Source organism: Vombatus ursinus, unplaced genomic scaffold (genome assembly GCF_900497805.2).
Source record: "Vombatus ursinus unplaced genomic scaffold, bare-nosed wombat genome assembly UNPS02009975.1, whole genome shotgun sequence".
NCBI classification, from domain to species: Eukaryota; Metazoa; Chordata; class Mammalia; order Diprotodontia; family Vombatidae; genus Vombatus; species Vombatus ursinus.
In genome coordinates this window covers 7,431,160-7,458,938 of record NW_020949753.1, presented here as the reverse complement: position 1 = coordinate 7,458,938, position 27,779 = coordinate 7,431,160, and the positions used below count along the sequence as shown (strand labels likewise).

General features: G+C 37.1%; 1 protein-coding gene across 2 annotated transcripts in view; it reads right to left on the bottom strand.

The window, feature by feature from the left end:
- CDS1 (CDP-diacylglycerol synthase 1) overlaps positions 1-27,779 on the bottom strand; it is a 74,721-nt gene that overhangs the window by 46,630 nt on the left and 312 nt on the right. The window contains exons 1-2 of one of the 2 annotated variants that reach the window (XM_027853366.1): positions 9,380-9,453; positions 2,096-2,223 (exon numbers count right to left, since the gene is read on the bottom strand). In XM_027853366.1, coding sequence (XP_027709167.1) covers positions 2,096-2,223; positions 9,380-9,424 — 173 coding nt within the window. In that variant the 5' untranslated portion in view covers positions 9,425-9,453. Of the gene's footprint in view, positions 1-2,095; positions 2,224-9,379; positions 9,454-27,779 lie in introns of those variants that run through there. The other variant, XM_027853365.1, reaches the window with a different exon arrangement.

Below are 27,779 nucleotides of genomic sequence, written 5' to 3'. Positions count from 1 at the left end.
GGTCGACAAGTGTGAAACATTGCTCGTGTTTTCAGGGTTTTTTTTTTAAGTATTTAAGATGGATTTTGCTGAATTTTTCCTATTCCTTTAACAAAAGTTAATCAATAAATATGCTGGCTTCCTGTTATATAAAGCAGGAAGAAACCAGTTCAACGTTCCTTCCCCACTGTGGCACTCTCTGCCAGTCTGTCCTTTCACAAGAGGTAGTTCTCCCAACAATCAGTATTCTGACACAACAGAAATACAAATATTCTAAAGTGGAGTGGGTTTTTCACCCTCAATGAGAATATTATCTTAAAGAGTAATAGCTAGTTTCTCTTTTTATAGAAAAAAAAAGCATTTTAAAAAAGAAAATGCCCTTAGCCCTGACAAATTTTTCTTTTTAATTTGGAAAAAGGCACCTACTATTTCAATGATATTTTATCCATGTCAAGGAACTGAGAAATGACAGCAACATGCTTAGAAGTTATTTTGCTTCTCTACCCCCAAGCTCCCCAATCACTTGCCATTTTTGACAGGCAGTTTTGACAATAAAACTTGTTTAAATATCAGAAGCATATGGGAGAAGTATGAAAAGAACAAGATGAAAATTTAACATATGAATTTCACATATGAATTTATTTGAAAGAGAGAAGGGAATTGACAACAGGCCACAGGGGAAAATATTAAAAATAACTATACACAGGGGCATTCAAATACTTGACCAGAAAATTTCTTGGACCCAAAATGAAATAGTAATTGAGCTGAAATTCACTGGTATCTTTAGAAGAATTAAAGTGGCTTAAGTTGTAAATTGAAGCAGCAAAAAAAAAAAAAAAAATTCAGTTTTATTTAACACATTGTAAGGCTAATTTATCTTACCCCTGCGAGTAAAGATCTATGAAGAGTTTCACTTAATTGATAAAAGGAATTAGCAAACTATGTGGGGAGTTGGGAAATGGCCTACCATCCTGAAAAATCATTTAAAATTAGACTAGAAAAGCTACTAAACTGTATATGTGTTTTCTGATACCACCATTAAATATATACTTTTTTTAAATTTTATTTTTTCATTTTTTTTTGGTGAGGCAATTGCCCAGAGTCATACAGCTAGTAAGTGTTGTGTCTGAGGCCAGATCTGAACTCAGGTTCTCCTGACTCCAGGGCCAGTGCTCTATCCACTGTACTACCGAGCTGCCCCAGCACATACTCTTAAGGAGGGAAAAAAAAAATCACATCAAAGGTGCCTGACATACAAAAAATCTACAGTAGCTTTTTTAAAAATGGTAACAAAGAACTGGAAGCAAAACAGAGCCTCATCAATTAGGATATGGCTAAATAAATTACAGCATATGAATGTAGTGTGCTCTGCCACTGAAATGTTCATCGTTTCATGTTTATATATGAAAGCTTTAGAGAAATGTGGGAAGACTTGTGTGACCTGATACAGAAAAAAGAACAATTTATGTAATATCCACAACAACTTAAAGGAAAATAATGCAGAAGACGGTAAAACTCTGATCAACACACTGGCCAGTCTGGAATCTAGAGGAACGACAGTGAAACGGCACCCATGACAACCCCTTCTAGCTGGCATCATAGGCCTCTCCTGCAAAGTAAGGCATACATGGATGGGCAGGTCTGATCACGGCTGGTTAGTTTTAGTTAGCTGTGCTTTCTTTTTCTTTTTAAACACTAGTGAGGATTTGGGGCAAAGTCACAAAATGATGAGGATGATGATGATGGTGATGAAAAAGTCTTTTTTTTTAAAAGAACATTGGTCTTAAAATTTAAAAACATACACATAATATGGATATTGGCCATCAATCTCTGTTATTGTGGCCTTGGGCAAAACAGTTGAACCTCTCTAAAGTTCAGTTTGCTCACCTTTAACATGGAGAAGGAAAGAAGAGAGAAAAAGGAAGATGGAAAGTGATATCTTAATCGTCAACCCAATGTTTTGAATTGTAATGTGAATGGACTGATTCTGCTCAGAGGATGAATCAGTTACAAATAAGTTATGATTACAATCATAAGCAAATTCCTTTTGCAGAGACAAATCTGTTACATGAACCAAAGTGAAGTGCACTAGTATTAAACATTTATATAATCATACCTTGCAGATAAGCCAGACAGAGCTTTCTTAAGCACTTCGGGAGTTCTGTCTGAGGATGGTGGAACTTCTGGAATGTCAGAATCAGTTCTGGAATCCAAATCTCCATATTTATCATCAATATCAGTTTCCTAAAAGGAAAAAAAATTAAGTACATATTAGAAAATTGGAAAAATTGGAACTACAAAAAGGAGCTGACGTTCAGTTACTTACATAACCTTAACAAAAAGAATAGCTATAAATTATCTTAACTAGAAAGTAGTTATGTTATGAAAATTTGATTAGCACCCACAAGATGGAGGACTAGACATTTTCTCCAATATTAATGTCCTTTTAAATATCTCCAAAGTAAAATTATATGCAAGAAGTAAGGCAATTACAGTGTCTTCATGGTCGAAGAAGACACCAAGAAACCTAGTTTGGTAAGTACCCAATGAACTAACAGCAGATAAGGTTAATCCCACATCTCAAATACATTCCATTTCTTCAGCACCCCATCTCCCATGTTCTGGCAGGACTATACAAACCAAACCAAAGATGTGCAACAGAACTCAATTCTTCCCTGCACCCCTCAATCCTGTACAGCAAAGGTAGAAAAAATATAACATAACATAGTAGAAGCTTCCTCTGCATGGAACAGCAGTTTGTACCTCCAAAAAAAAAAAAAGAATCTACAGATTATCTTCAGAAAAAAGCATATACTGTAGCTCCAAGCTACATAGTGGTTATTAATACTTAACAATTCCAATGACAACAAAAAAGGTTGCAATCTACCAGGAGAAAGACCTTCAAATATAAAGGAAATTTGAATAGTACAAGATTATTTTGCCCCTACCAGAAATTGTAGAAGATAATGGAATATGTTCTGAGGAGAGGAGCTCAAGATGAAATTCAAGATGATACACCTAACAAACCTAAATCTACTTATCAATGAAAAAAGATGTTCTATAAAAGAGAAGTATTTGAAGCATTGCTATAAATCACACCAGACACAAGAGAATTATTTGCTTTGTAATCACCCAAGAAATACAAGTAAGGCACAAGCAAAATTAAATTGTCCCGGGGTGGGGGAGAATGGAAAGAAAAGACAGACTCATGCTGTTAAAAACCCACCACCAACAAAATAACAAGAGATTTCGTTCTAAAAGTATACAAGGAGAAAAAGAAAAAAGCAGACTTAAATGGAAGAACCAATGGTGGCAGAAAGGGTTTTTTGAAACTTCACAAATTAAAATACCTCACAACATGTACCTACAAGTGAATCTTAAGGTTTTTCTAAAACTAAACTGAAGAATGAGAAAGGAGGAAGTTACACAGTGTTGTAAGTGAAATGAGGTAAACTGGGGAAACAAAGTCCAAGAAATGCTATTTATTGGCAAGGAATGAGGTTGCAAAACAAATCAGTTCCAAGACTCCTCAACAGTCACAAGGACCCTGAAGAGAGATTCACAAAGGTTTTTGTAGTAAAGTACAGGTACTATTTTTAGATTTTAGGACATTCCAGGGCTTAGTGATGCTAATTGGTTAAATCCACTTGCATCTGGCAAGCAAGCCAGTTAGAGATACAACAACAACTGATTTCCTTAAAATGACATGATTTATGGAAACAACTAAAATTATCTCAGGGACATAAAACTTTAGCAATTATATAAAATGTCAGTCATGATACAAAATGGAATCAATTTCATTCTCTCAATGGGACAGTGGGATGCACCCTAATCAAATCAAAAGTAAGTGAAGAGAAAATAATTTCTGTAATAGCTCAGGAAGAAGAGAATTTATAGGAGGATAGGATAAAATGGAGAGATCAAAACAGAGAAAAAGAAAGGAGGAAAAAAAATTGGTAATGGGAGAGGGTCCCACTGAGGAAAATTCCCATGGAGCAAAAGAGATAGTCTATAATGGGGAAAAAAGGGACCATTCTCTGGGAGAATGTTATGCCTTCATGACAGCATCCTGTCTCAAGGAATTAAGAGTTTCGGGGGGCAACCAACAAGTAGAAGGGTGGGAAGGCATGAACCCAACATAGAGATTTCATAGCAAAAGGGGAAAAAATAATCATGGGAGGTACAGGCAGTAATAATGAACTGTACAATTAGGTACATCGGAAAATTTCTGTAGTGAGACAATGCCTGAAAAAACGGGAGAGGCAAGAGCTACAAAGCAATAATAGACATTGTTTAGAAGAGGGAACTCAAAGTGGGCACCTTAGAAGCTTTATTTCAATAAGGAATGAGAAGACTAAAGAAGGAATAAAAATAAAAACCATGAATCAAAGAGTACAAGTCTAGAAAAGACAGGAGAAGAGAAATAATAATGAGAACGAGGGAAAAAATATTTTTGGAAAAAAGTACAAAAAATGAAAAGGAAAACTAATAAAAAGAGAGGAAGGGAGATTTTACTTGGCTAGTCAACTAGGAGATGAAAAAAGGGGAAGAATTAGATAACTACATAAAAGAAAGGAAAGGAAAAATAAGCAAAATTTCAAAATTAGGAAAATGAATGACACATAGGAGTGGGGGGTGGGGGTTAGGATAAGAGAAAGAGAGTCAGTAGGGTACAAGGTTACCTTACAGTAGATTAAGTAAAAATAACTGAAGAGGAAAAGTACCGTCTTTACAAAGGAGAAGAAACAATGAAAAATCCTAATTCAGGAAGAAAGGTTAAAGACAAATGGAGGAAAATGTAATCCTAACTTTTATAACTCTAAATATGAATAGATTTAACAATTTAATAAAACAAAAAAGAGGAACACTGTGGTTACAAAAACAATGCCACAATCTGTTGCTTACAATATCCACAACTAAAAGGCAAAGACATATAAAGAATAAAAATGGAAAGAAAAATTATTAAGCATCAGGTAAATCTTAAAAAAGTAGATCTTATAATCATGTTATCAGACAAAGTAGAAACAAAGATTATAAACAAAGAAACGACATTATGCTGAAAAGGACTGACAACAATATTAGCATCTAAATTTATAAAGGGGAAATGAACAGAATTACAAGGAGACAGAGACAGAAATACAATAGTGGGAGGAGATTTTAATATTCCTTTCTGAGTTTTCAATAAATCAAAAAGAAAAATAAAAGGGAAAGTGAATTGAACAAATTGCTGGAGAAACTAAAGCTAAGACTTGTGGCATTTTTAAAATGGCTCTGATAAAGAATATGCATATTTCTCAGCACCATATGAAACACTTAAAAATGGACCATTTATGATGCACAGAAACAGTACAAATAAATGTTAAAAGGCAGCAAAGTAACAAAACATAGATTGCTTTGGTGCTGGCCTTTATCAGTTCACACCTGCATTACTGCAATAGCCTGGCCATTGGCTGACACTGCCCACGCAAATCCTTCCTCCATTCAGTCACCAAAGTTATTTTTCTAGAGAACAGGTGTGATCATGACTCACACACAAACGCACGCACACACACACACACACACACACACACACACACACACAGACACACACACATCCCTTCAATATTGCTATTGGCTCCAGGATCAAATACAAAAACTCTTTTGCATCCAAAATTTTTCATAACTTATGCTACTCCCATCTTTCCATTCTTCTTATATGTTACTCTCCACCACCTATTCTTCCATCCAATGATGCTGGTCTACTGGCTGCTCCAGAAACAACACCCTCCATCTCTCTTCTCTAGGCATTTTCCCTGGCTGTTCCCCACGTCAGGAACACTCTCCTTCCTCATCTCTGCCTCTTGGCCTCCTTTAAGTCCCAACTAAAATCTCATGTTCCAAAGGAAGCCTTTCCCCAATCCCCTAAATCTAGGGCCTTCCCTCTCTTTATTATTTCACATTTATTCTGCATAGAGCTTGTTTGTACATATTTGTTTACCTACTGTCTCCCCCTTTAGATTTTGAGCTCCTTGAGAGCAGAGACCATCTTTTGCCTGTTTTTTGTACCCCCGGAAATTAGTGCAGTACCTTGCATATAGTAGGTGCTTAATAAATATTTACTGACAGAAATGGAGTCTCAAAAATGAAATTCTAAATGAGGTCAATGGAGAAATCAAAACAATAATTATGTGGAAGTGAATGATGATGATAAAACATACCAAAATTTCTGTGAAACAGCTAAAATAGTCCTTTGAAGGAAAATTATATCCCTATAAACATATACCAACAAACAGAAAAGAATTAATGAACTGAGTATGCATTTTAAAAAATTAGAAATGCAATAAACAAACCTAATTTAAGCATAAAAGGACTATTAAAATTTAGAGGAAAGAGATAAACTGGAAAATAAAAAGAATCTATAAAAATTATTAACAAACTAAAAGCTGGTTCTGCGAAGATTAACAAAATGGATAAACCTTCAACCAACTTGATTTTAAAAAGCAAAAAAATCCAACTAACAAAATAGGAAATGGACAAAGTTGAAATCACAAAACCTGAAACGTTAAAAAAAATTAGAATTTTTATGCACAGTTACACATGAACAAAACTGAAAACACAAGTGAAACAGAGAAACGCCTTCAAAAACTAAAAAAGAGACCAAATAGAGAGTTTAAATAATTCTATCTAAGGAAAAAGAATGAGTTGTAAAGGGACTGGAGGCAGCTAGATGACTCAGTAGATAATGCACTAGGCCTAGAGTCAGGAAGACCTAAGTTCAAATCTAAGACCTGACAGTTCAAATTCAGCCTCAGACACTTAACTAGCTGTGTGACCCTGGGCAATTCACTTAACCTGAACTGACTGACCTAACAACAACATAAAGAGACTACCAAGTGAAAAATGTTCCTGGTCCTGATGGATTCATAGCAGAGTTCAATCATCTCACACTACATTATTACATTAATCAATGTAGGAAAAGCCTCTGTCAAAGTACAACATTCATTTATGCTACACAAACCAAAAAAAAAAAAACCAAAAACCAACTTACAAAGCACAGGCACAGGGAGACCTTTAAAAAAAAAAATCTCATAAGTATCTACCTAAAATCAAAAGCAATGAGTCAAGCAAGAATGCCCACTCTTCCTACTATTACTTGATACAGTTTTAGAAATGCTAACAATAACAATAAGACAAAAGAAAAAAATTAAAGGTGTCCACTCTTTCATCTCATCCCTTTCCAGGCTCTACTCTATTCTGCCAAGACTTCTTCCTTCACTATAGCCTTCCCACCCTGAAAGATGCTTTTGCCTCTGCAGGCTTCTCGTGCGTCTGCATCCCCTTTCTCTGACTGGCCAGTTCCTCCCGGCACCTGCCTAAGCCAGCAGCATTTCCTCCTTTATTGCTCTCTGAGGAGGTACATTCTCTCCCCCACCAACCACTTTTCAGCTTTCTTTCGTGTAGTGTGTGTTGTGTTTCCCCATTAATATTGTAAGTTTCTTGAGGTCTGGAACTGATTTGCATTCTCCATGCTTAGCATAGTAAGCTCTTAATAAATGTTTGACTTTAATTAATGTAGTAAGGACAGCGAAAGAGGGCATAAAATTGTCCCTTTTTGCTGATGACATGATGATTTACATAGAAAATTCTAGAGAATAAGCAAAGATACCAATTGAGACAATGTTTTGAGTAAGATTATAGACTATAAAATAAACCTTCAAAAATTATTCAAAATAACCACAAAATGCATAAAATATTTGGGGATCTACCAAAGCACACAAAAACCCTACAGATTCCATTACAACAGTATCCTTAAAGACATAAAGAAATAGTATAGCTGGAGAAATGTTCAATGGCCATGATTAGGTCATGCCAATGTAACAAAAATGGTAATACTAACAAATTTATACTTTTAATGCTGTATCAAACTACCAAAGGGATACTTTGCAGAAAGATAAAATAACAAAATTCATTTTGAGAAACAACATCTAAACTATCAAAGGAAACAATGAAAGAAGGAAGAATAAAGGAGAAATAGCATTTCTAGGCCTCAAACTACATCATGAAGCAGCAGTTTTCAAAACCATTGACACTAGTTTAAAAATAAAGACGTATAGGTACTGGACATACTAGTAAATGTTTAACAACCAGCTCTCCAAAAATACTCAGGACATAATTAAATTTAATCTGTGTTAATATTTTCTCCATAACTTTAAATCTAAACAATCAACAAAACAATAAATCAAGTCTAATTTCCAGCGTTTGCTGATCTCTATGGTATAAATGCTCACATTGAAAACTAAATAATTAGGATCCCCCAAGGCAGTAGTGCTGGCTCCAACATATACCTGGGTATATTAATGAAAAAGACTAGAAAAGAGAGAGTCAGAAACAATGGAACTCACTCCAGCTTAAAATGTAAATTACTTAGACAAGAATTCCCTATTTGACAAAAAATGCTAGGGAAAACTAGAAATCAGTCTGGCCTAAATTAGGCTTAGAGTCTTAAACCAATGCTACATGCCACATTCCACAATAAATTCTAAATGAAAATGTGACCCAACAATTAGAAAAGAAGCAGGTCATATACCTTTTACAGCTATGAATAGGGAGGTGATTCTTGACCAAAATGGAGAGGCAATTCCCAAGGATAAAATGGATACCTTTGACTTCATGAAACTGAAAAACTTCTGTACAAAATTAATGTGTTATCTATGATACAATATCTAAGGCCAAAAGCCACTCCTCTACAGATAAGGGTTGTCAAAGGACATGAACAAACAGTTTTCAAAGAAGAATTACAAACTATCCACAAGCACATGAAAAGAATTCTCCAAATCATCAGTAATAAGCAAAATGCACATCAAACAACCATGAGATTGTACTTCACACCCTATATATTGGCACAGGCATCAAATAATGGAAACTGTTGCAGGGATTGAAGAAAATCACAATAGCGCTCCACTGGTAGAATTAGTAAATCAGTGCAACTATTTTGGAAAGTAATTTGTAATTATGCGAATAAAGAGCCTAAAATGCACTTTGGACCCAGAGATTCCATAACTAGCTTAGGTCCCAAAGAGGCCACTGATAAGAAAGTCCCTCTTCCCCTCCCACATCAAAATATTTACAGTAGCATTTTGTGATGGCAAAGATCTGGGAAAAGAGTAGTTTGGGGAACGGTTAAACAAATTGTGGTAAATGAATATAAAGAAATTTTATTGTATTGTAAGAAATAGCAAATAAGATGAATGCAGAGATGCATGGAAAAATATACATGATCTGATAAAGTGAAATAAAGCTGAGCCAAGAAAACAATACATATAATGACAACAATGTTAACAAGACCAAAAATAAAATTAAAAGTGAACATTCCAAAAATAAGTATAACTCCAAAGAAGAGATATTGAGAAGACATTCTTACCGGACATCTTTGCAGATGTGGGAGGTCAAGTGAGGTACAAGGCATATATTGTCACTTTTTAAATTCATTTGCCAGCCTTACAAAATTATTTTTTTTTGACAGGCAATTGGGGTTAAGTGACTTGCCCAGAGTCACACAACTAGTAAATGTTATGTATCTGAAGCCAGATTTGCACTTGGGTCCTCCTGACTCCAGCCAGGGCTGGTGCTCTATCCACTGCGCCACCTTGCTGCCCCTACGGGAAGACTTTTTAAAAAGGGGGAGAGAATGAGAAAAATTTTTGTGATGTTAAAAAAAAAACAACCAAATGATATATTTTTTTAAAGTTTATTTTTAACAAGGTGTACCCAAACCATAAAAATGAAGTAAAGTAAAATCTATTGTTTTGTCAACTTATTTCAGAAAAATGAATGCAATGAGAATCATAATTTACTATCTTATCACTTGAGCTAGAAATACACGTATACTCATTTCTCAAGTGTTCTCAATTCAACTTCTTCATGTGTTAAAAGTAGAAACAAGGGCAGCTAGGTGGCACAGCGGATAGAGCACCGGCCCTGAAGTCAGGAGGACCTGAGTTCAGATCCGGCCTCAGACCAAACACTTGACACTTACTAGCTGTGTGACCCTGGGCAAGTCACTTAACCCAGTTGCCTAAAACAGAAATTAGAAACAATACCAGAATAACCATCTTACATTTTCATAGAGCTATATATTTTTCAAAGTATTTTCACATCCACTACCTAGTGTGACCCTTCCAACCTCACTTTCTGAGGTAAACAGGCCCAATTTACAAATGAAGAACCGAAGCTCAGAGACTGAGCTACCCGCTAAAGAAAGAACACACAGGAAGTTTAAGGCAGCAGGAGGACACACATGTAGGTCCCCTGTTCTTAGTGTCCAGGGTCTTACCAAGGAAAATCAAAAGAAAAAAAAATGTGAGAAATTGCAATTATTGTTTTTAAAATGATAATCAGCTTATATTATAATTACTGAATTGAATTGTAGTAGAAATAACGCTGGTCTTGGACTCAAGAGTCACAAGTTCAAATACAAGCTCTGATACTTACCTATCTGTGTGACTCTGGTGACTTCACTTTGCTAAAGTCTCACTTGCCCCATCTATAAAATGGAGATACTTACAGTATATTTCGAAGGGCTGAGGATCAGATTTGTAAAACACTATATCCAACCTCAGTGGCCATCTAGTTTAACCTAAAATAAAAATAGAATCTATTCTACAACCTTTCTGAAAAGTCTTCGTCCACGACTTGCTGAACTAACTCTCCCTCTCTGCCGCTCCCTTCCCCCAAGGAGAGAAAGGTCACTATACCTCACAAGGGTTTTTTAGTTGTTTTCAGTTGTGTCCGACTCTTCGTGACCCCTTTTTTGGGGGTTTCTTGGCAAAGATACTGAAGTGGTTTGTAACCCACTATGTTTCTGGATGTTCTAATCGTCTAGAAGTTTCTTCTCTTACCCAACTCCAAATCAGTCTCTTTATTACTTCTAGTTGTGGCTTCTGTTTCTGATCTTTGGAGTCAAATAGAATAAATCTTTTCCCTCTTTACAGATGTGTACAAACAGGCTATACACAGAATAAATATACTGAGACTATCTCATAGGAAAGGCACGAGCATTAAGGGGAAATTGGGAAAAGTTACTTCTAGCCTTAAATCTATGATATTATAATAATTGTTTAAATAAATTCTTTACATCTACTGATAAAGTAGATTCAATTTCTTTCTTAAAATTCTCAGTGCATCAGCTATTTCACTCAAAGTTTTCAAAAGTAAAACAATTCTAAGTATAATAAAAAATTAACATGATAGTACAAAAACCTCCACCTTGAAAGTTCAAGGTTATTATTGGTGGAAATCTGACCTATACTATATGTTGTAGGAACAGTATTTTCTAGGGTCCCTGCCACGTAGGCTGAGCCAGTTTTTTACTTAAAAACCAGGGAAGACTCGATTGGCCGAAGGGACTAGAATTTGAGCCACTGACCCAGCTTCTCGGTCATAGCCCCTCAGACATGACAGCTATCTCAATGATACTTGAGTCAATACACTCTTCTGATTTAAATTAATTTCTATATGGAGAGGAGGATGCTGCATCTACCTGAACTAGCGGTGCATCTTTGCTAAATAGCCTTTCCATACAATGAAGTAAATTCTTTTCTGTTAAATATTAGATGGTCTACAATAAGTGGCTCCAATATGTAGCCTCACCCACTGGCTAGGATTGAGGCCAAGTCCGGAACACTAAATTACAGAGTTAAGAAAATGTGATTTAGATGACTGACTGAATAAAAAAGAATTTATCATTTACCTATTCTAGGCCAGGCACTGGGGATAAAAATACCACAGTGGGAGTTCCTGTGCTATAGATAACACACACAGGATCATGGTTACTAGGGAAGGGCACGTTTGGCTGAGGAACCACAGGAATCGTTGGAGCCATCGAGAAGCCATGCTTGTTCCAGAAGTGGCTTAATTGCCATTCCCAGAGCAAACAGCAGAGAGCGTGGGGCAGGGCAAATGATAAGATATCCAACGTGAATGGATGTGAAGCATGGTGTCAGGATGGCTAGATAACAGTGGGCTAGGTGAGTTGTCATTCAACTCACTATAAGGACAGATCAGTCCTAGAGCAGAGTTCCAAGAGCAAGCAAATTCCTTCCCCTCACCATAATCTCCGAAGATGTGGTCTTTGGAAAGTGCTGCTGCAAGTGGGAAGAGGCACACAGTGGCAAGGCTTAAGACAAGAAGTCCGAGGGGAACAGGTACCCTATCTGGAAACAGCTATATATAATGGATTAAATCATACACTTCGGAGGATGTACATATAATAAACCACAGGATTTATGTTCAGAAATGTGCTTATTAATGAATTACTTTTAGCATGCTAGAAACATTCTTGATGTTTTAGAACAATGGATTCCAGTTATGGGGACCTTTTGGGCATCCTGAATTTACTTTAAGAGCTATGTGAGATTACATGCTCCTCAAAATTAATTTATCAATGTGAATACTCATTCCCATCAGTAAAAATGACAATTCATTCTCTCCTTAATACTCTGTATACTTTTTGTCCATGTTAAATTCTGCCTTTTCTCAACTGTAAAATGGGGATAATAATAGTACGTATCTCATAGGGTTGTTTTGAGGATAAAAATGAGGTAATACTTTTAAGGCATTTTACAAAACTTTCAGACTTTTTGAAAGGAATAACACCTGTGAAATCATTGGTATTGGGAAATGGCACTAAGAAATTAAATGATTTGTCCAAAGTCACAGAGAAAGTAGGATTTGAACTCTGGGGCCAGCTCTTCATATACTATGTCATACAGCTTCTCTAAACATATTATTAACTGCTTGCTATCTTTGAAACGCATGTAGATATAATAGAGCTTCAGTTTCATGTATAATATACTCTAGCTATCATAATATATAGATATATGGAAATGCTCATTTTATTTGAGAATAAAAATATTAAAAGAAAATGTGTAATGTCCACATGATTATTAAGAAATGTAATAGTTAATGAATTCATAGTTGTTTCCATATTTTTTAATCAAATACAAATACTAAAACTATCATTTGAGTGCCTTGAAAAAAAAATAACTAGTAAGACTAAACAACTATCAAAAGAATGGTTAAATTCAATCATTCCCCCAAAACTGGCTAGTGTGGTAGAAAGATTATTAGTCTGAGGGGCAGCTAGGCGACACAGTGGATAAAGCACCCACCCTGGATTTAGGAGGACCTGAGTTCAAATCTGGCCCCAGACACTTTACACTTACTAGCTGTGTGGCTCTGGGCAAGTCACTTAACCCCAACTGCCTCCGACTACTAAGAAAAAGGAATAAGGATCTATTAAATGGTTACTATATGTCAGGTACTGTGCAAAGCATTGTTTACAAATATTACCTCATTTGGTCCTCATAACTACCCTGCAAGGTAGGCTAAGTGACTTAACCAGGATCACGCTGGTAGTATGTGTCTGAGGCCATATTTGAACTCAGGTCTATCTGATTCTAGGACCACAGCTCTATTCACTGTGCCACCAATTACTTAAAAAGTTCATATCCTGCTTGGGCCACTTAATTCTGGTCAATATGGCTTCCAGAATGAGAGACAAGCTACTCATTTCCCACACTGTAACTCCACCAAAATCATGAAGTTCAAATTATACCAAACAATAATCAAGAAATTCAATGATAAATCCAATTTTATTAGACAACAGAGAAATCCCTAAAGATCCAGCACTCTGAGGGTCAGGGCTCCAGGAAAGCTCCCCCATCCCAGGAGGTGATGGCCACCATGCTATTAGGAACCTTTCTTTCTGCATGTTCTATGCCTAATCTGTTCCAGTGATCAACCTGCTTCTAGCCAGATGGTCCTTTGTAGAACAGAGCTCTCACAGTGCTAGCTAGGCCCATTCTTTACCACTCTCTTCATTACTTTTCTTGAGATTCTTGACCTTCTGTTCTCCCAGATAAATGCTGTTAGTTGTTTTTAGCCTGATAAAGTCATCTTTTGCTAGATTAAGTGGTATAATATTAAATAAGTTTAGGTAGAATTGTCAGTTTTACTATATTGGGTCAATCTATCCATAAGTAATAGTTCTCCAATTATTTAATCTGTATTTCTGCAGAGTGTCTTATATTAGTTGGATTCATATAGTTCCTGCTGGGTGTATACTGCTATAGACTCCCAGATGTTTTAAACTTCTCTTCTCGTGGATTTAAAAACAAATACACAGGGACAGCTAGGTGCAGTGGATAGAACACCAGCCCTTAAGTCTGGAGGACCTGAGTTCAAATCCAGCCTCAGACCAAACACTTGACACTTTTACGTGACCCTGGGCAAGTCACTTAACCCCAACTGTCTGAAGAAAAAAAAAACACACACAAACACACACACTCGCGCCTGCATACTAAGGACTTAAATGGATTTATTTTAAAGCCTATAATTTTGCTAAATTTGCTTCAATTTATTTTTAGTTAATTCTTTAGGGTTGTCCAAGAAAATGTTATCTATAAAAGGTTATGATTGTTTCCTCTTTGCTTATTATCATGATATTTCTTTGTTATCTTACGGCTACAGCATTTCTAGTACTACATTAAATAGAAGGCATGATGAGCATCCTTGATTTATCTTAACGAAAGAGATCTAAATTTTCTCCAATACATATGCATTAAGTGAAGGTCCATTTATTTTTTATAGCGTATTTTTTAAAAAATAGATGTTGGATTTTGTCAAAAGGCTTTTTTCGGCATTTGGTGATAGAATTATGTTGTTCAGTCATTTCAGTTGTGTCTAATTCTTTGTGACCCCATCTGCAGTTTGATTGGCAAAGATACTGGAGTGGTTTGCCATTTTCTTCTCTAGCTCATTTTACAAATGAGGAAACTGAGGCATAAAGGGTTAAGTGACTTACCCAAGGTCTTACAGCTAGTAAGTGCCTGAGGTCACATTTGAACTCAGGTCTTCCTGACTCCAGGCTTGGCACTCCATTCACTGCACCACCTAGCTGCCCCCCATACAATCATGTTTTGTTTTGTTTTGTTTTTTAAATATGTATGTTATTAACATGTTTGTGATGTTCTAATGATACTGAAACAACCTAGTAATCCTAACATAAATCCAACGTGGTCATAATGCATGAACTTTCTAATATGTTGCTGTAGCCTATTTGTTAATATTTTATTTAAATATTTTTTCATCAATTAATTAGGAGTATTTTCTTGGCTTTGCATCAAAATCAGATAGATAGATATTGTATATTATAGAGTTTAAAAGGTGTCTTTTTTATTCTTGCAAACAGTTTATGTAATCTTGAAATTACTTTTCTTGGGATGTCTGACAGATATCACCTAGAGGTCCAGTTGGTTCTAGAGTTTTTTTCCTTGGGAGTTCACTGGTCAGTAATGCAATTGCCTTTTCTGGTTTGGGGTTTTAATTTAAGTGTTCTATTGCTTCTTTTGTTAATTTCACTATTTTATATTTTTGTAAATATCCCTCTAAATTATCAGTTTTGTTAGCATATAAATGGGCAAATTAATTTCATTTGTTTCCTCTTAAATTAGGAATTCTTCTTTTTCATTTTTGATAAGAATAATTTGGTTTTTATTCTTTCAAAAATAAAATTGGCTAACTGGTTATCTACTTTATTAGTTGTCTTTTTTTTTTAAAGATTCTACTTTTATTTATCAGTTCAGTGGATTCATTTTGCTATAAGTTATATAATCTTTCCTTTGATGTTCAGAATTTCTAATTTGTTCTTTTCTTGAGGATAGGTAAGTTGGTTTGTTTTTTTTTTTTTTTAGTTGTGTGTTCAATTCATTGATTTGTTTCTTCTCTCTTTTGTTGTTGAAAGAATTCAGGGATACAAATTTTACCCTATGGAACACTTTAAATGCATCACATAAGTTTTGGATATTGTTTCATTGTCATATTGGTTTGATTCATTTATTGTTTCTATAATTATTTTGTTATTTGTTATTTTGTATTTCTGTATGCTTAACAAATTATTTCGTTAATAACAACTTACCATTTTGTTAGCATTAACCTCAAATTTTAAATTTTCATCAAATTCCTTTTACTGAATATAATTTTTTACTTCATCATGGTCAGCAAATGGTATATGCATTAGTTCTGCTTTTCTGCATTTTTTGGCAACATCTATATGGTCAATTTTTGTAGATGGCCTTGTAGAGTTGAGAAATATGTAAATTCCTATTTCCATCCAGTAATCACAAGGATCTGTCATATCTAATTTTTCTAAAGTTCTATTCTAGTCCTTAATTTCTGTCTTATCTTTTGATGGGATTTGTCTAGGCTTGGATGGAGATACTCCACTATTACATATTTACCATAGCTAAGTTTTGGCTTGGATGAGGTACATTGAGATTTCCCACTATCAGAGATTACTACAGCTAGATCCTAGTGAGAACAAAGAATCCCATGAAATGGTCATATTATTCAAATTCCACTTTGTATTTCCATTGGGCTAGTGCAAATTATATTTTATATTATTATAACTTCAAATAGTACAAATTCAAATATTTCATGGGATTCATTATTTGTAATAATGAGAAACTGACTGCATCTAGTTTTTTTAAATTGGTTAACTTTTCCTTTAAATATTTAGATGCTATATTATCTGCATAAGTATTATTTGTTACCTATGTTGCCTTTAAGTATAATATAGTTTTTCTATTAATCTTTTTTTTTTAAGCATTGTGCCCAGTACATAGTAGGTGCTTAATAAATGTTTATTAATTGATTGGTGTCTATATTTCTAATAGCCTTATGTGACATGATTGCTACCTCTGCCTTTGAATTTAACTAAAACATAATATTTTGCTCGAGCCCTGCAATTTAACTCAATATGAGAGTTTATATTTCCAATGTGCCTTTTGTGTAAACAATGTCGGATTCTAAAAAAATAACAAAAACAAAACAAAACAAAACAATGTTGGGTTCTGCTTTCTTATCATATGGATATCCTCTTCCATAGTCTGGGTGAGGTCATCCCATTCACACTTATGTTTGCTAACTATATATATTTTCCTCCATCCTGTCTGTCCGCTTGTTTTTCATCTCTTCACTCACACTCCTTCTTTACAAATAAAGTTGGGATGAGTATTCCTTTACCTGTCCCACCCTTCCTCTTAACTCCTTCTGTCTCCTACCCATCATTCTCCCCTCCTATTCCTTTTTTTGAATTTGTGAAATTTATGTACTGTGATCTTTGTGGGCATTTACATGTATTCACTCTTTTTCCAGTTCAGATGAAAATGAAGATCACACCATCAATTGGAGAATGGCTGAACAAGTTGTGGTATATGAATGTAATGGAATACTATTGTGCTATAAGAAATGACGAGCAGGTGGACTTCAGAAAAACCTGGAAAGACTTGTATGCACTGATGCTGAGTGAAGTGAGCAGAACCAGGTGAACATTGTACACAGTTAACAGCCACACTGTGTGATGACTAACTTGGATAGACTCTGCCCTTCTCAGCAACGCAAGGATCTAAGACAACTCCAAAAGTCTCATGATGGAAAATACTATCCACATCCAAAGAAAGAACTATGGAGTTTGAATGCAGATCAAAGCATACTATTTGCTATTTTTTTTCTTCTGGTTTGTTTTGTATCCTCTTTCTTGTGGTTCCTCCTATTGGTTCTAATTCTTCCTTACTAATGTGACAGTGTGAAAATATGTTTATTTCCTGACTAATGTGAATATATGTTTAATAGGAATGTATATGTATAGTCTATATCAGATTGCGTGCTGTCTTGGGGAGGGGGGGTGGGGAGAGAGAGAAAAATTTAAAACTCAAAAGCTTATGGAAGTGATTGTTGATAAATAAAAATAAATTAACAAAAAAAAATTTTAAAAAGCAAAAAAAAAGAAAAGAAAAGAAATTGAGAATCACAGGAAACCCATTTCCTACCCCATCTCTTCCTTTGACCTGCAAACTGGATTTTGGCTATGATGCTCCCGAGAGTATTAGTTTTGGCATATATTTTAGGAGGTGATCAATGGATTCTTTCTATTTTTATTTTGCTCTCTGGTTCTAAGTAATTTTCATTTATAACTTCTTGAAATATAATATCCAACCTTTTTTTGTGGTCATGAGTTTCAAATAATCCATTACTGTCTTTGATTATTTCTCCTTGATCCATTTTGCGGCTCAGTTGTTTCACTTCGTGACTTTTTTCAATCTTCTGATTTTTTTTTTTTAAATATTTCTTCCAGGGCAGCAAGGTGGCGCAGTGGATAGAGCACCAGGCCTGGAGTCAGGAGGACCCAATCAGACCAGTCACTTAACACTTACTAGTTGTGTGACCCTGGGCAAGTCACTTAACCCCAATTTCCTCACAACAAAACAAAACATTTTTTTCTTGATCAGCTGAGTCATTTTCTGTTTGACCCATTCCAATTGTCAGGACATTCAGTTCTTTGACAAGGTTTCATTTCTGCTGGGTACTCATATTATCCTTGTATACAGGATATTTTTCTCTATTTGAGCTTATTAGGTTTTTTTGTGTAATTTTTAGCTCGAGGTCTCCTCTTAACCATCGCCTTAGTATCTAGGTAGGGGGGAGGGGGGTTGTGCTTGGGTTACACTCAGTTCCTGTATTCCTAGATGTCATGGGCAGGCCCCGTTTAGTCTTGAGGGTGGTTAACTAAGACTATAGTCCCATCTTCTTTAGGAACGTTACTGTTCAGGCCCTCGCTTCTTGAATGCTGCACCTAGGTTAGGGCTATGTAAATGCTGCTGAAGGTCATTCTTCTGATATACCAAGGGCTTTGGTGGGCCCTGACAAAGGCCTTCTTTTATTGCTGCTCCTTGGCCACCCCTTCATTAGGCACTAGACTGGGGACTCTTTCCCCCTTTCTTTGCTATGGGGCTCCAGGACTGCCATTCCGCAACCAACTCTTGCCATGGGGCTATCTCCATGTTGGCATTTGCCTGGGATCTTTCTCTTGCTACTGGACTCAGGGGTTGTCCCCATCTTGGGCTCTTACCATAAAACTCTGAGGTAGCTCTCATCCTAGTTCTGTTCATTTTTTTTTTTTCACTAATGATTTTTTCCCCCTTTCTTTCTCTTGGTTAATGGTAGAAGACAGGGAGTAAATCACTAATATCTATGCCAAAAACATTTTTACATACTCATAGATGAAAACAGAGACAATATCAAAAGGAAGAATACAAGTAGGAGACTTTTGCAGAATTCATTTCATATACACACACACACATACACACACACACACACACACACACACACACACATACACACATTTATATATTTTAAGGCAGGTACTGTGAAATCAAGATTCATAGTTTCACATAGAATCATGTGTGGTATGTGTGTGTTGGGCAGTACATGCTCACAATGCCTGCTCCTAGAAGGGCTGGGAGATCCCTTGAATTCCTGAATCTAGCAGTACAGCTAAAGCCAATCTACGTCTAGCAACGACATGGTGAGCCCCCCAGAAGCAGAGAGCTTCCAGACTTTCAAGGGGAAGCAAGCCAGCTGAGGTCAGAAAAATGGAACAGTTGAAAGATTCTGGACCAATCAACAGTAAGGTCAGGCACACGAGTGACTACAGCACTTAAAAGATAGGAGGAATCTGTCTCCAAAAATAAACAAACAGATGAAAAGGCTATGTTGGGGGCAAAAGGAGCATTAAGGAGATAAGATCTTTATTCAAGGTGGAGGTAACATAACTGTGACAAAGCAGAAATATTTTTTAAAAAGTATAATTTCTGTTTTCTTTATGAGAATTTTTTTTTTGGTAGGGCAATGAATTCCAAAATACTTGAGGGACTTACAAAAGGGCAGTGACCTAGCTCCAGGTCACCAGGTTCATCCTCAGACTACTAAAAGAACTATCAGATATAATTACAAAATTACATCTTCCTTTTCTGAAAACTGGGCCATTTGCTTTCTCTACTTCTATATTACCTTTTCTAGTTCTCCATGTTCTTTCAAAAATCAGTGACTCAGCAACCTGTAGGCCAAAGAGCCTGACTTTGATTCCTGGCACAATTTTAGAGGACATTAAATAGATGTCCCAAAGAACAATAACAGCTTCATCAAGAACATGGCATTCCAGATGAAACAGTTTTCTTTTCTTTCTTTCTTTCTTTCTTTTTTTTGGTCATAGGATAATAGACTATTAAGGACAGCTAGGTGGCACAGTAGATAGAGAGCTGGGCCTGGAGTTAGGAAGACTGGAGTTCAAATCCAACCGCATACATACTTACTAGCTATATGACACTGAGTAATTCACTTATCCCTATCCACCTCAGTTTCCTCATCTGTAAAATGAGTTGGAGAAGGAAATGGCAAACTACTCCAGTATCTTTGCCAGAGAATGCCAAATAATTAGAATGACTGCATTTCAGCAAAGTGTTTTTTTAAAAGTCTCTCTGTAGTGTGGGAACAAATCATAGCCAAAATGAGCATTAAATAAGTTTTGAATATTGAGAGATTACACATGCACAATAGATACACAAATGATTTCTCCTCTGATTCCAGAATACTACCTCCCCACGCAGTTAAGTTCTCATGCTACTCTTATGGACAAAATAGTAAGATATATGTTAAAGGAATGTACAATTAAGTTGTCTCAGAGCTAGTTGAATGACCAAATCCAAAAAGACTAGCCATTTAATCCATCAATATTATCAAATTCCTTTAGATACTTGTCTTTGGCCTTAAGCTATTCAACAAGACGTGTAGCTGGGAGGCACAGCTAACATGTTGGAACCGTAGAGAATTACTGGCCAAATTAATAAGATGAAGCTTAATAGAGATAAATGTAAAACTTTATACTTGGATTCAAATAATCAACTTTACAAATGCAGAATAGGAAAAGCACGTCTACATAACAGTTATAAAATTTGGGGATTTAGCAGTGGGCCTATAAGCTCAAAATCACTTAAAAGTATAAGCATTCAACAAACATTTTAACTGAAGTTTAATAGCTTTAGATTTTTTGGCTCCCTGTGCACAAGGACAGGAAACATGGCTAAGTGGAGAGTGAATCTGGAGTCAGATGACCATGGTTCAAGTCCACACACATAACCAGAGGAAAACCACCTAACCATGTAAAATCCCTGCCAACTCACTAAAACTAACCTACTGACAGGTAGAGTGAGGAAATGTCCACATGGAATCTCTCCTTTCTAATGGAACCTGAAAGGATGGGTGACACTAGCTTTTATCAAATAATAGGAAGAATTTAAATAAAGAACTAACAAGCTCAAGTTAACTTTCTTCATTTTCCATACCCACCTAAACTGTATAATGTTTGCAACCAAGAACTCTAAATGTGATGGTTACATTAAGTGGATGCAAAGAAATATTTATTCATTGTAATAAATTAGAAAGTACAATTTTCTATGGGCCAACTGAACATAGGAGGGATGCTTAGTTTATTAGTTAAAGAAAAAGCAAAGGGAAGATGACATATCTTTTCGTCTAAGAGTTTAAGAAACAGAGGTAGGATGGGATTGGAGGCTGGAAGAGATTGGAGAAAGTTTAGGATACCCACTGTAGGCAGAGTGCTATGAAATCACTAAAGTCAATGATCAAGATCAATGATACTTGTAAAGCACCTGTTTTAATTGGATGCTTTAAGGATCTGGGCCTTCTCTGGAGGATGACCAGACAGGGATCACGGATCCTTCTGTGACTTGGTAGACCATTTGAGACTGGTGCAATGGGAGAAAAATTATCTCACCACGGCAAACTCCATGATAAGACTCTCCACATTTAGCTAAAGCTGTTAGCTAAAGCATGCACAATTTGAAATCTTACTAAGCTTGGCGGAACCAGTCACTGCGCGGCAGGTGCCACCTACCTGCTTGCATACCCCTGAAGAACCCAGGATCATTTCAAAACCACAGTCAGGAATCGGAGGAAGACTTCAACGGAAAAGTTACAATTATATGACATAAGTTTTTAGTGAGCCTCCAAAAATATTTTGCCTCCTTAAAAAGGGAGAAGAGAACAGTATGGTATAGATTCTATATGACTCCATATGAGGTCTCAACCCACAGTTTAAGAAGTGTTGAAGGGGTCAGTGGAAAAAGTTTTAAGCAGCCCTGGTATAGAAGAAAGGACACAGGATTTGTTGAGCAGAAAGAATCTGGGTTCTCAGGAAGAGTAGTACTGAAGTGGCTCAACTGTTCAAATTGGGGACACCAATCAAGTATAAAACAGTCAAGTATATATAGCTAGGACAACTAAGGGATTAGCAAGGGTGGGGAACCTGCTGCCTCCAGGCCACGTGCGGCAGTCTAGGTCCTCGAGTGGGGCCTTTTAACTGAGTCAAGTTTTACAGAACAAATCCTTCTATTAAGGGGATTTGTTCTGCGAAGTTTGGATTCAGTCAGATGGGCCACACCTGAGGACCTAGAGGGCCATATGTCGCTTCTAGGCTTTGGGTTCCCCACCCCAATTAGGTAAACCGAGAGGCCAATGAGATGGATGTCAGTGGCAAGAACAAGTTCACTTCATGGAGCACAGGCAGGTGATACAGGCAATGAGATCTTAGAGGTGGGGCAGGATTACTGTGAAAAGGTGTCAAATGAGTTGCTAAATCTGAGATCCACAACCAGATATCTGGAGGAAACGGTTCACAGCCTAATAGAATTCAGAGCTAAAAAGGAATATGAATTCAGAAATGACCCTGATAAAGTTCAGTTTGCAAATAAATAAAGGAAAAATTAACTAGGTATTATAAAACCTTCTTCCAAATGACTTAAAAAAGAAAACCTCAACTAATTCAAGATATTGTACACAAATATACAGTGAAGTAATGAATAACAGTAATTATTACTTATACAAACCCAAGTTTTCATTTCAAATTCTATTATCTAAAATCATTGTGTTTTTAATACACCTTCTTTAGCCAAGCAATGTCACCTCTGGCCTGTTAAAGAAGGCAGTAGTTTCTATCTTCCTGATTCTATGATGTACTTGTTCTAAAAATCAAATAATCCCGGTTTTTAAATTTTTGTTTTCAAGGTAATCTTTTGTGTACAGTATTTTTTCTTTATTGCTTTTATTGCAGTACATAACTTCTACCTTTAATATGTGTTTACCTTTTATTTATGTCTCAACCTTGACTGGACTAGACATTTCTATAGAGGCAAGTAAAAAAATAATCTGCAATTCTATCCATTCTCCAAGTTTTCTCTCCTAAGAGTATTCCTTCATACAAAGAGTGATTATGTTTCTTGGCAAGTAAAGTAAAACCATTTAACTTTTTTGGGGTGGTGGTGCAGGGCGGGGGAATGTAGACACTGGGTAAATCAAAACAAAAATAAGTCAAAGGCCAAAATAGAGCTTTCCAACATGGAATGGTTTGGGAAAACTGAACATTTATATTTAAATCCTTCATCTCTTTACCTCACATTATACAAATCCAATGAACAAAGGAATCTACAGTCCTACAGTCACCATATTCATCTTTGTCAAAATCCCAAGACTAGTGGCTCACTCCATCAAGTGTAGGCCCCTGGTTGGTCTGTAACACATGGGATCCAACTTGCCAGGGATCACTTGCCCTAGCTCCCTGATGTGCCTTTTCAAATGATAACTTCCATTTCATGTGTCCCACAATACTCTACTATATTCTTCATTTTTCATGCAGTTTAACAGAGAAGATTCGCACATCTTTCTTTCCACTACATTCTGGCTGACCTGCAACCTTCTTCAGTTTTGTCATCAACCAACATGCTCCTTCAGAAATCACTTCAACTAGGGAAGCAGTGAGGAGTTAAATATTTCTATCCTCATCTTTATGAGCACCTCCTAATCATGGATAACCAGTTAAAAATATCCCTAGTACTATATAACACAATGAACTCAAAATGGATTAAATATTATAAACAAAACTAAAGACAAAACAGAACTTATCATAAGCATAGTTTTCCCTACTGTTTTGATAGCCAAGAATTTATTGGAGATGAAGTGCCTGAGTTTGATTACATTTACTTTTTAAAAATTAGACTATCAAAACAATCAAATAAAGATAAAAAAGAAAACCGACAATGTACAGAAAAAATCCACAATACAAAAATGAAGCTTCATCTTACTCAGGAATTTCCTATTGTCATATCTACCCTCAGAAATCCTTTAAATCACCCATAAGGTAATACATTATCTTTTAAACAACTGCAGCTGAAAAGGAGTTTGGGGTCTCTTTAAAAGGAAGGGGGTATATATCAGAGTAAAGATGGTTGCTATGGAAACAAATGAATGTAAATTTTATTTTTCACCACATCCAAGGAACTATTTAGCTAAAAAGGCAGAAAATAAACCCCCCAAAAAGAGTTTTTTTTTTTTTTAATAAAGCTTAACTGGCAAGAAAGGTTACAGTTACAGGGGAGAAGGGATAGGGAACCCTCCAGTAAGGGCTCCACACATGAATGTAATTATATATTAGAATGCATATCTCTTTCTTCTTTCTGTTTCACCATGAGGCAAAAGAGGACCGTACGCAAGTGACTGAACACAGCAGAAGCCTTCCAGATGAACACAAATGGCCAAGTAAGACTATTCTTCCAGTTGCCTAATGAAAAATGAATAGGGGCCACTAGGTGGTGCAGTGGATAGAGCTCTGGCCTTGGAGTCAGGAGGACCTGAGTGCAAATCCAACTTCAGACACTTGACACTTACAAACTGTGTGACCGTGGACAAGTCACTTAACCCTGATGGCCTCACCAAAAAGCAAAAAAAAAAAAAAGGAACATATGGTTTACAACTACAATTTTAGAATGTGTTCAGTCAACTATTGTTTGCTTACCCTGTGAGTGACATGGGAAATGAAACCAAGGAAGAAGCTGACTAATGTCCCCTATCTCCTATCACTCTAAGGGATTTGTCTTTAAGTGGAATGGGGGGAGAGAAATCAAATGAGCAGAAATTACCCATCATTAAAATGTTATTTTCCATTCTCTTTTTTAAATTGCCATTTTGCTCTAGTGAAGGTGCTGGAATAATTGAAAGACAAATTAAATACAGAATGACGTGAACGGATTTTAAGTGTCAAATAAAAATACTGACATATAACATAGAGAATACTGAGGCACTCTATGAGAGCAGTACCCAATCTCCAACGGACAAATGATCAAAATCAATGGACAATTTACAAACTTCAAAACACACCTGAACACCTAAAAATGTGCAGACTCACTAGTAATGAATGTTAAAACAATTAGGTAGTATTCTCCTCAAAGCTAATGGGTTCTGTACCCATGAATTCAGACTGATTCTCTTGAGAGTACATGTATACAAAACACCACATACATAAACGCCTTTTCAGGTTGATAGAATCTACCAAAGCTTGTGTTCCAGGGACATAGTCTTTAAGAAACCATGGACACCTCCTTAACATGATAGGAGAACAAAAAACACCAATTCTCCTTTCTCCCAGCAAATTCCTGCAACACGTCAACTTCTTTTAAAGTGACAAAATTAGTAAAGTTTGTAAAATGTAACATTGTTGGGGCCACATACATAAAATAGTGTTGGTGGCAATTTTCCAGAAAAAAAAAGCATTAACCTGGCAACATACTGCAGCAAGGACCATAAAACGGATCCTTTTATGATCATATAATCTTTTATGACTGCTAGGGAATATATTCCAAGGATGTAATTGAAAAGAAAAAAAATCTTCAACAAGGATGTTTACCATACAACTATATGTTAATAGTGAACCCTTAAGAGAGGTATAAACAGACGGATAAACAGTAATGTATTTGATATACTTTTGTCTCTGAGAACCCCTAGGTACTCAGGTACCACTCACTAAAGGATACATTTCCTGATTCCATTAGTTTCCCTCAAAACTATTCTATTTTGTAAATATTTCATATTGACGTGTGTGCAAGTTACTTCACCATTCTGGAGGACAAGGAAAGTTTAGGAATGTGTGTGGGTGTTTGTATTCTTAAGCACTGTGCATGTCAGGTAGGAAGCATTTATTATTGAGTTATGCAATTGTATAAAATAACAAACATTAAAACTACACATTACTATGGAAAAGTCTATCTAAAATAAATAAGTGAATAAAGGAGATTTGTAAAAGAAAGTAGAATAAAAAACTACAAATAATGGGAAAAGTCTATTTAGGGTCATTAGACTTGGGTTGGAATCTCTGGTTCTGTTACTTCCTGAAATAGTATAAAGTCCTTTCCGTGCCTCATTCTCATCTTATCAAGATGATCAGAAGAGAATGTATTGCATATAAAAGACATTATTTTTATTCAAAGTAAAAAAACTAAAGCTTAGATAAACTTAATTTTAAATCAATAACTAAATTTTACTTAAAACATAAACTTTAAAATGAGAAGCAATATCCCTTTTATAGATACATGTATTTTTTTTTACAGGTGTGCCTGGGCCCTGTATTCCAGTCTATATAAAAGTACAACCATGAGACTTTGAAAGAGATTAATGTAACTGATAAGTTGTCACTTATACTTCCAATGATAAGTGCCAATTTATGTCCTTTAAAGTTTGCAAAACTTTACATCCATTATCTGAACATCACAACGGACCTGTGGGGTTGGTCTCCTCTTGTGTGTTTTGAAATTAAACTTAAACTTGAAAATAATTTCAAAAAGAATGCCAATGCTAAATCTACTCAAGCTCAAAACACCCGGAAATCTTCTCAAGACAATCCCTAATTCACCTGTCAGGTTAAATAAAATTTGCTGGTGGAGAGGAGAACTGCAGCGTCGGGAAAGTCTAGCCGCTGAAACCAAGGAGAAGCTGGAAAATTACAAAGATGTCACGTGTGACCCTCCGAAACCCGCAAAATCTCGCACCCACAAGAGCCGAGAGGCGCCGCCGAGAAGGGCACGAGTCCGGCAGCGGTGCCCGCGCCGAAGCGCCCACGGTGGCTTCACGCTCGTCTGGCGCACCGAGAGGAGCTCGGGGAAGCCCCCGGGGGCGCCCCGACACCTCCCCACTGAGCCTCGCCTTCACTGCGCCCCAAAGTGGAGCCGCAGCAGCGTTGCCTCTGCACCTGCCCCCCCCCGGGCACTGTCGGAGGCACAACTCAGTATCCCCGCAAAAGAAGCACAAGGACGCAGGCGGGGGGGGGAGGGGGAGGCAGAAGCGCAGGGAGGGGGGCCAGGTGGGGAGGCCAGGGAGGGACACATGGGGGGGGGGGGGTCAGGTAAGCAAGCAGGAAGGTCAGACAGGTAGGGAAGTAAGCAGGGAGGCCAAGCAGGTAAGAAGGTAGCGACCAGGGAGGCTGGCAGGTAAGGAGGCAGGCAGGGAGGGATAGAGGGAGACTAGATAGAAATGCAGCTAGTGGCCAGGGAGGTAGGGAAGTAAGCAGGGAAGGAGGCAGGGGAGGAGATAGCAAGGCAGGCAGGCAGGCTTGCAGGTAGGGAGGTCAGGTGGGCATACAGCTAGGGAGGCCCAGCAGGTAAGGAGGTAGTGAGCAGGGAGGCTGGCAGATAAGCAGGCAGGCAGGGAAGTAAGCAGGGAGGCTTGCAGGTGAGGAGGCAGGTATGTAGGTAGGGAGATCAAGTGGGCATGCACGGAGGCAGGCCTGACAGATGAGCAGGTGGTGTCCAGGGAGGAGACCGGAGGGCCGCCTGCTGGCAGGCAGGTAAGGAGGCCCGCGGGGCAAGGGTCCTGCGCTCCAGGTGGGCATGCAGGGAGGGTGGCCCGGCAGGTAGGGAAGTAAACGGGGGGGGGCAGTTGAGGCGACAGGCATGCAGGTAGGGAGGCCGAGCAAGTAAGAAGGTAGTGACCAGTGAGGGAGGCAGGTAAGGAGGGAGGCATGCACAGGTAGGGAGACCAGGTGGGCATGCAGGGAGGGAGGCCCGGCAGGTAGGGAGGCATGC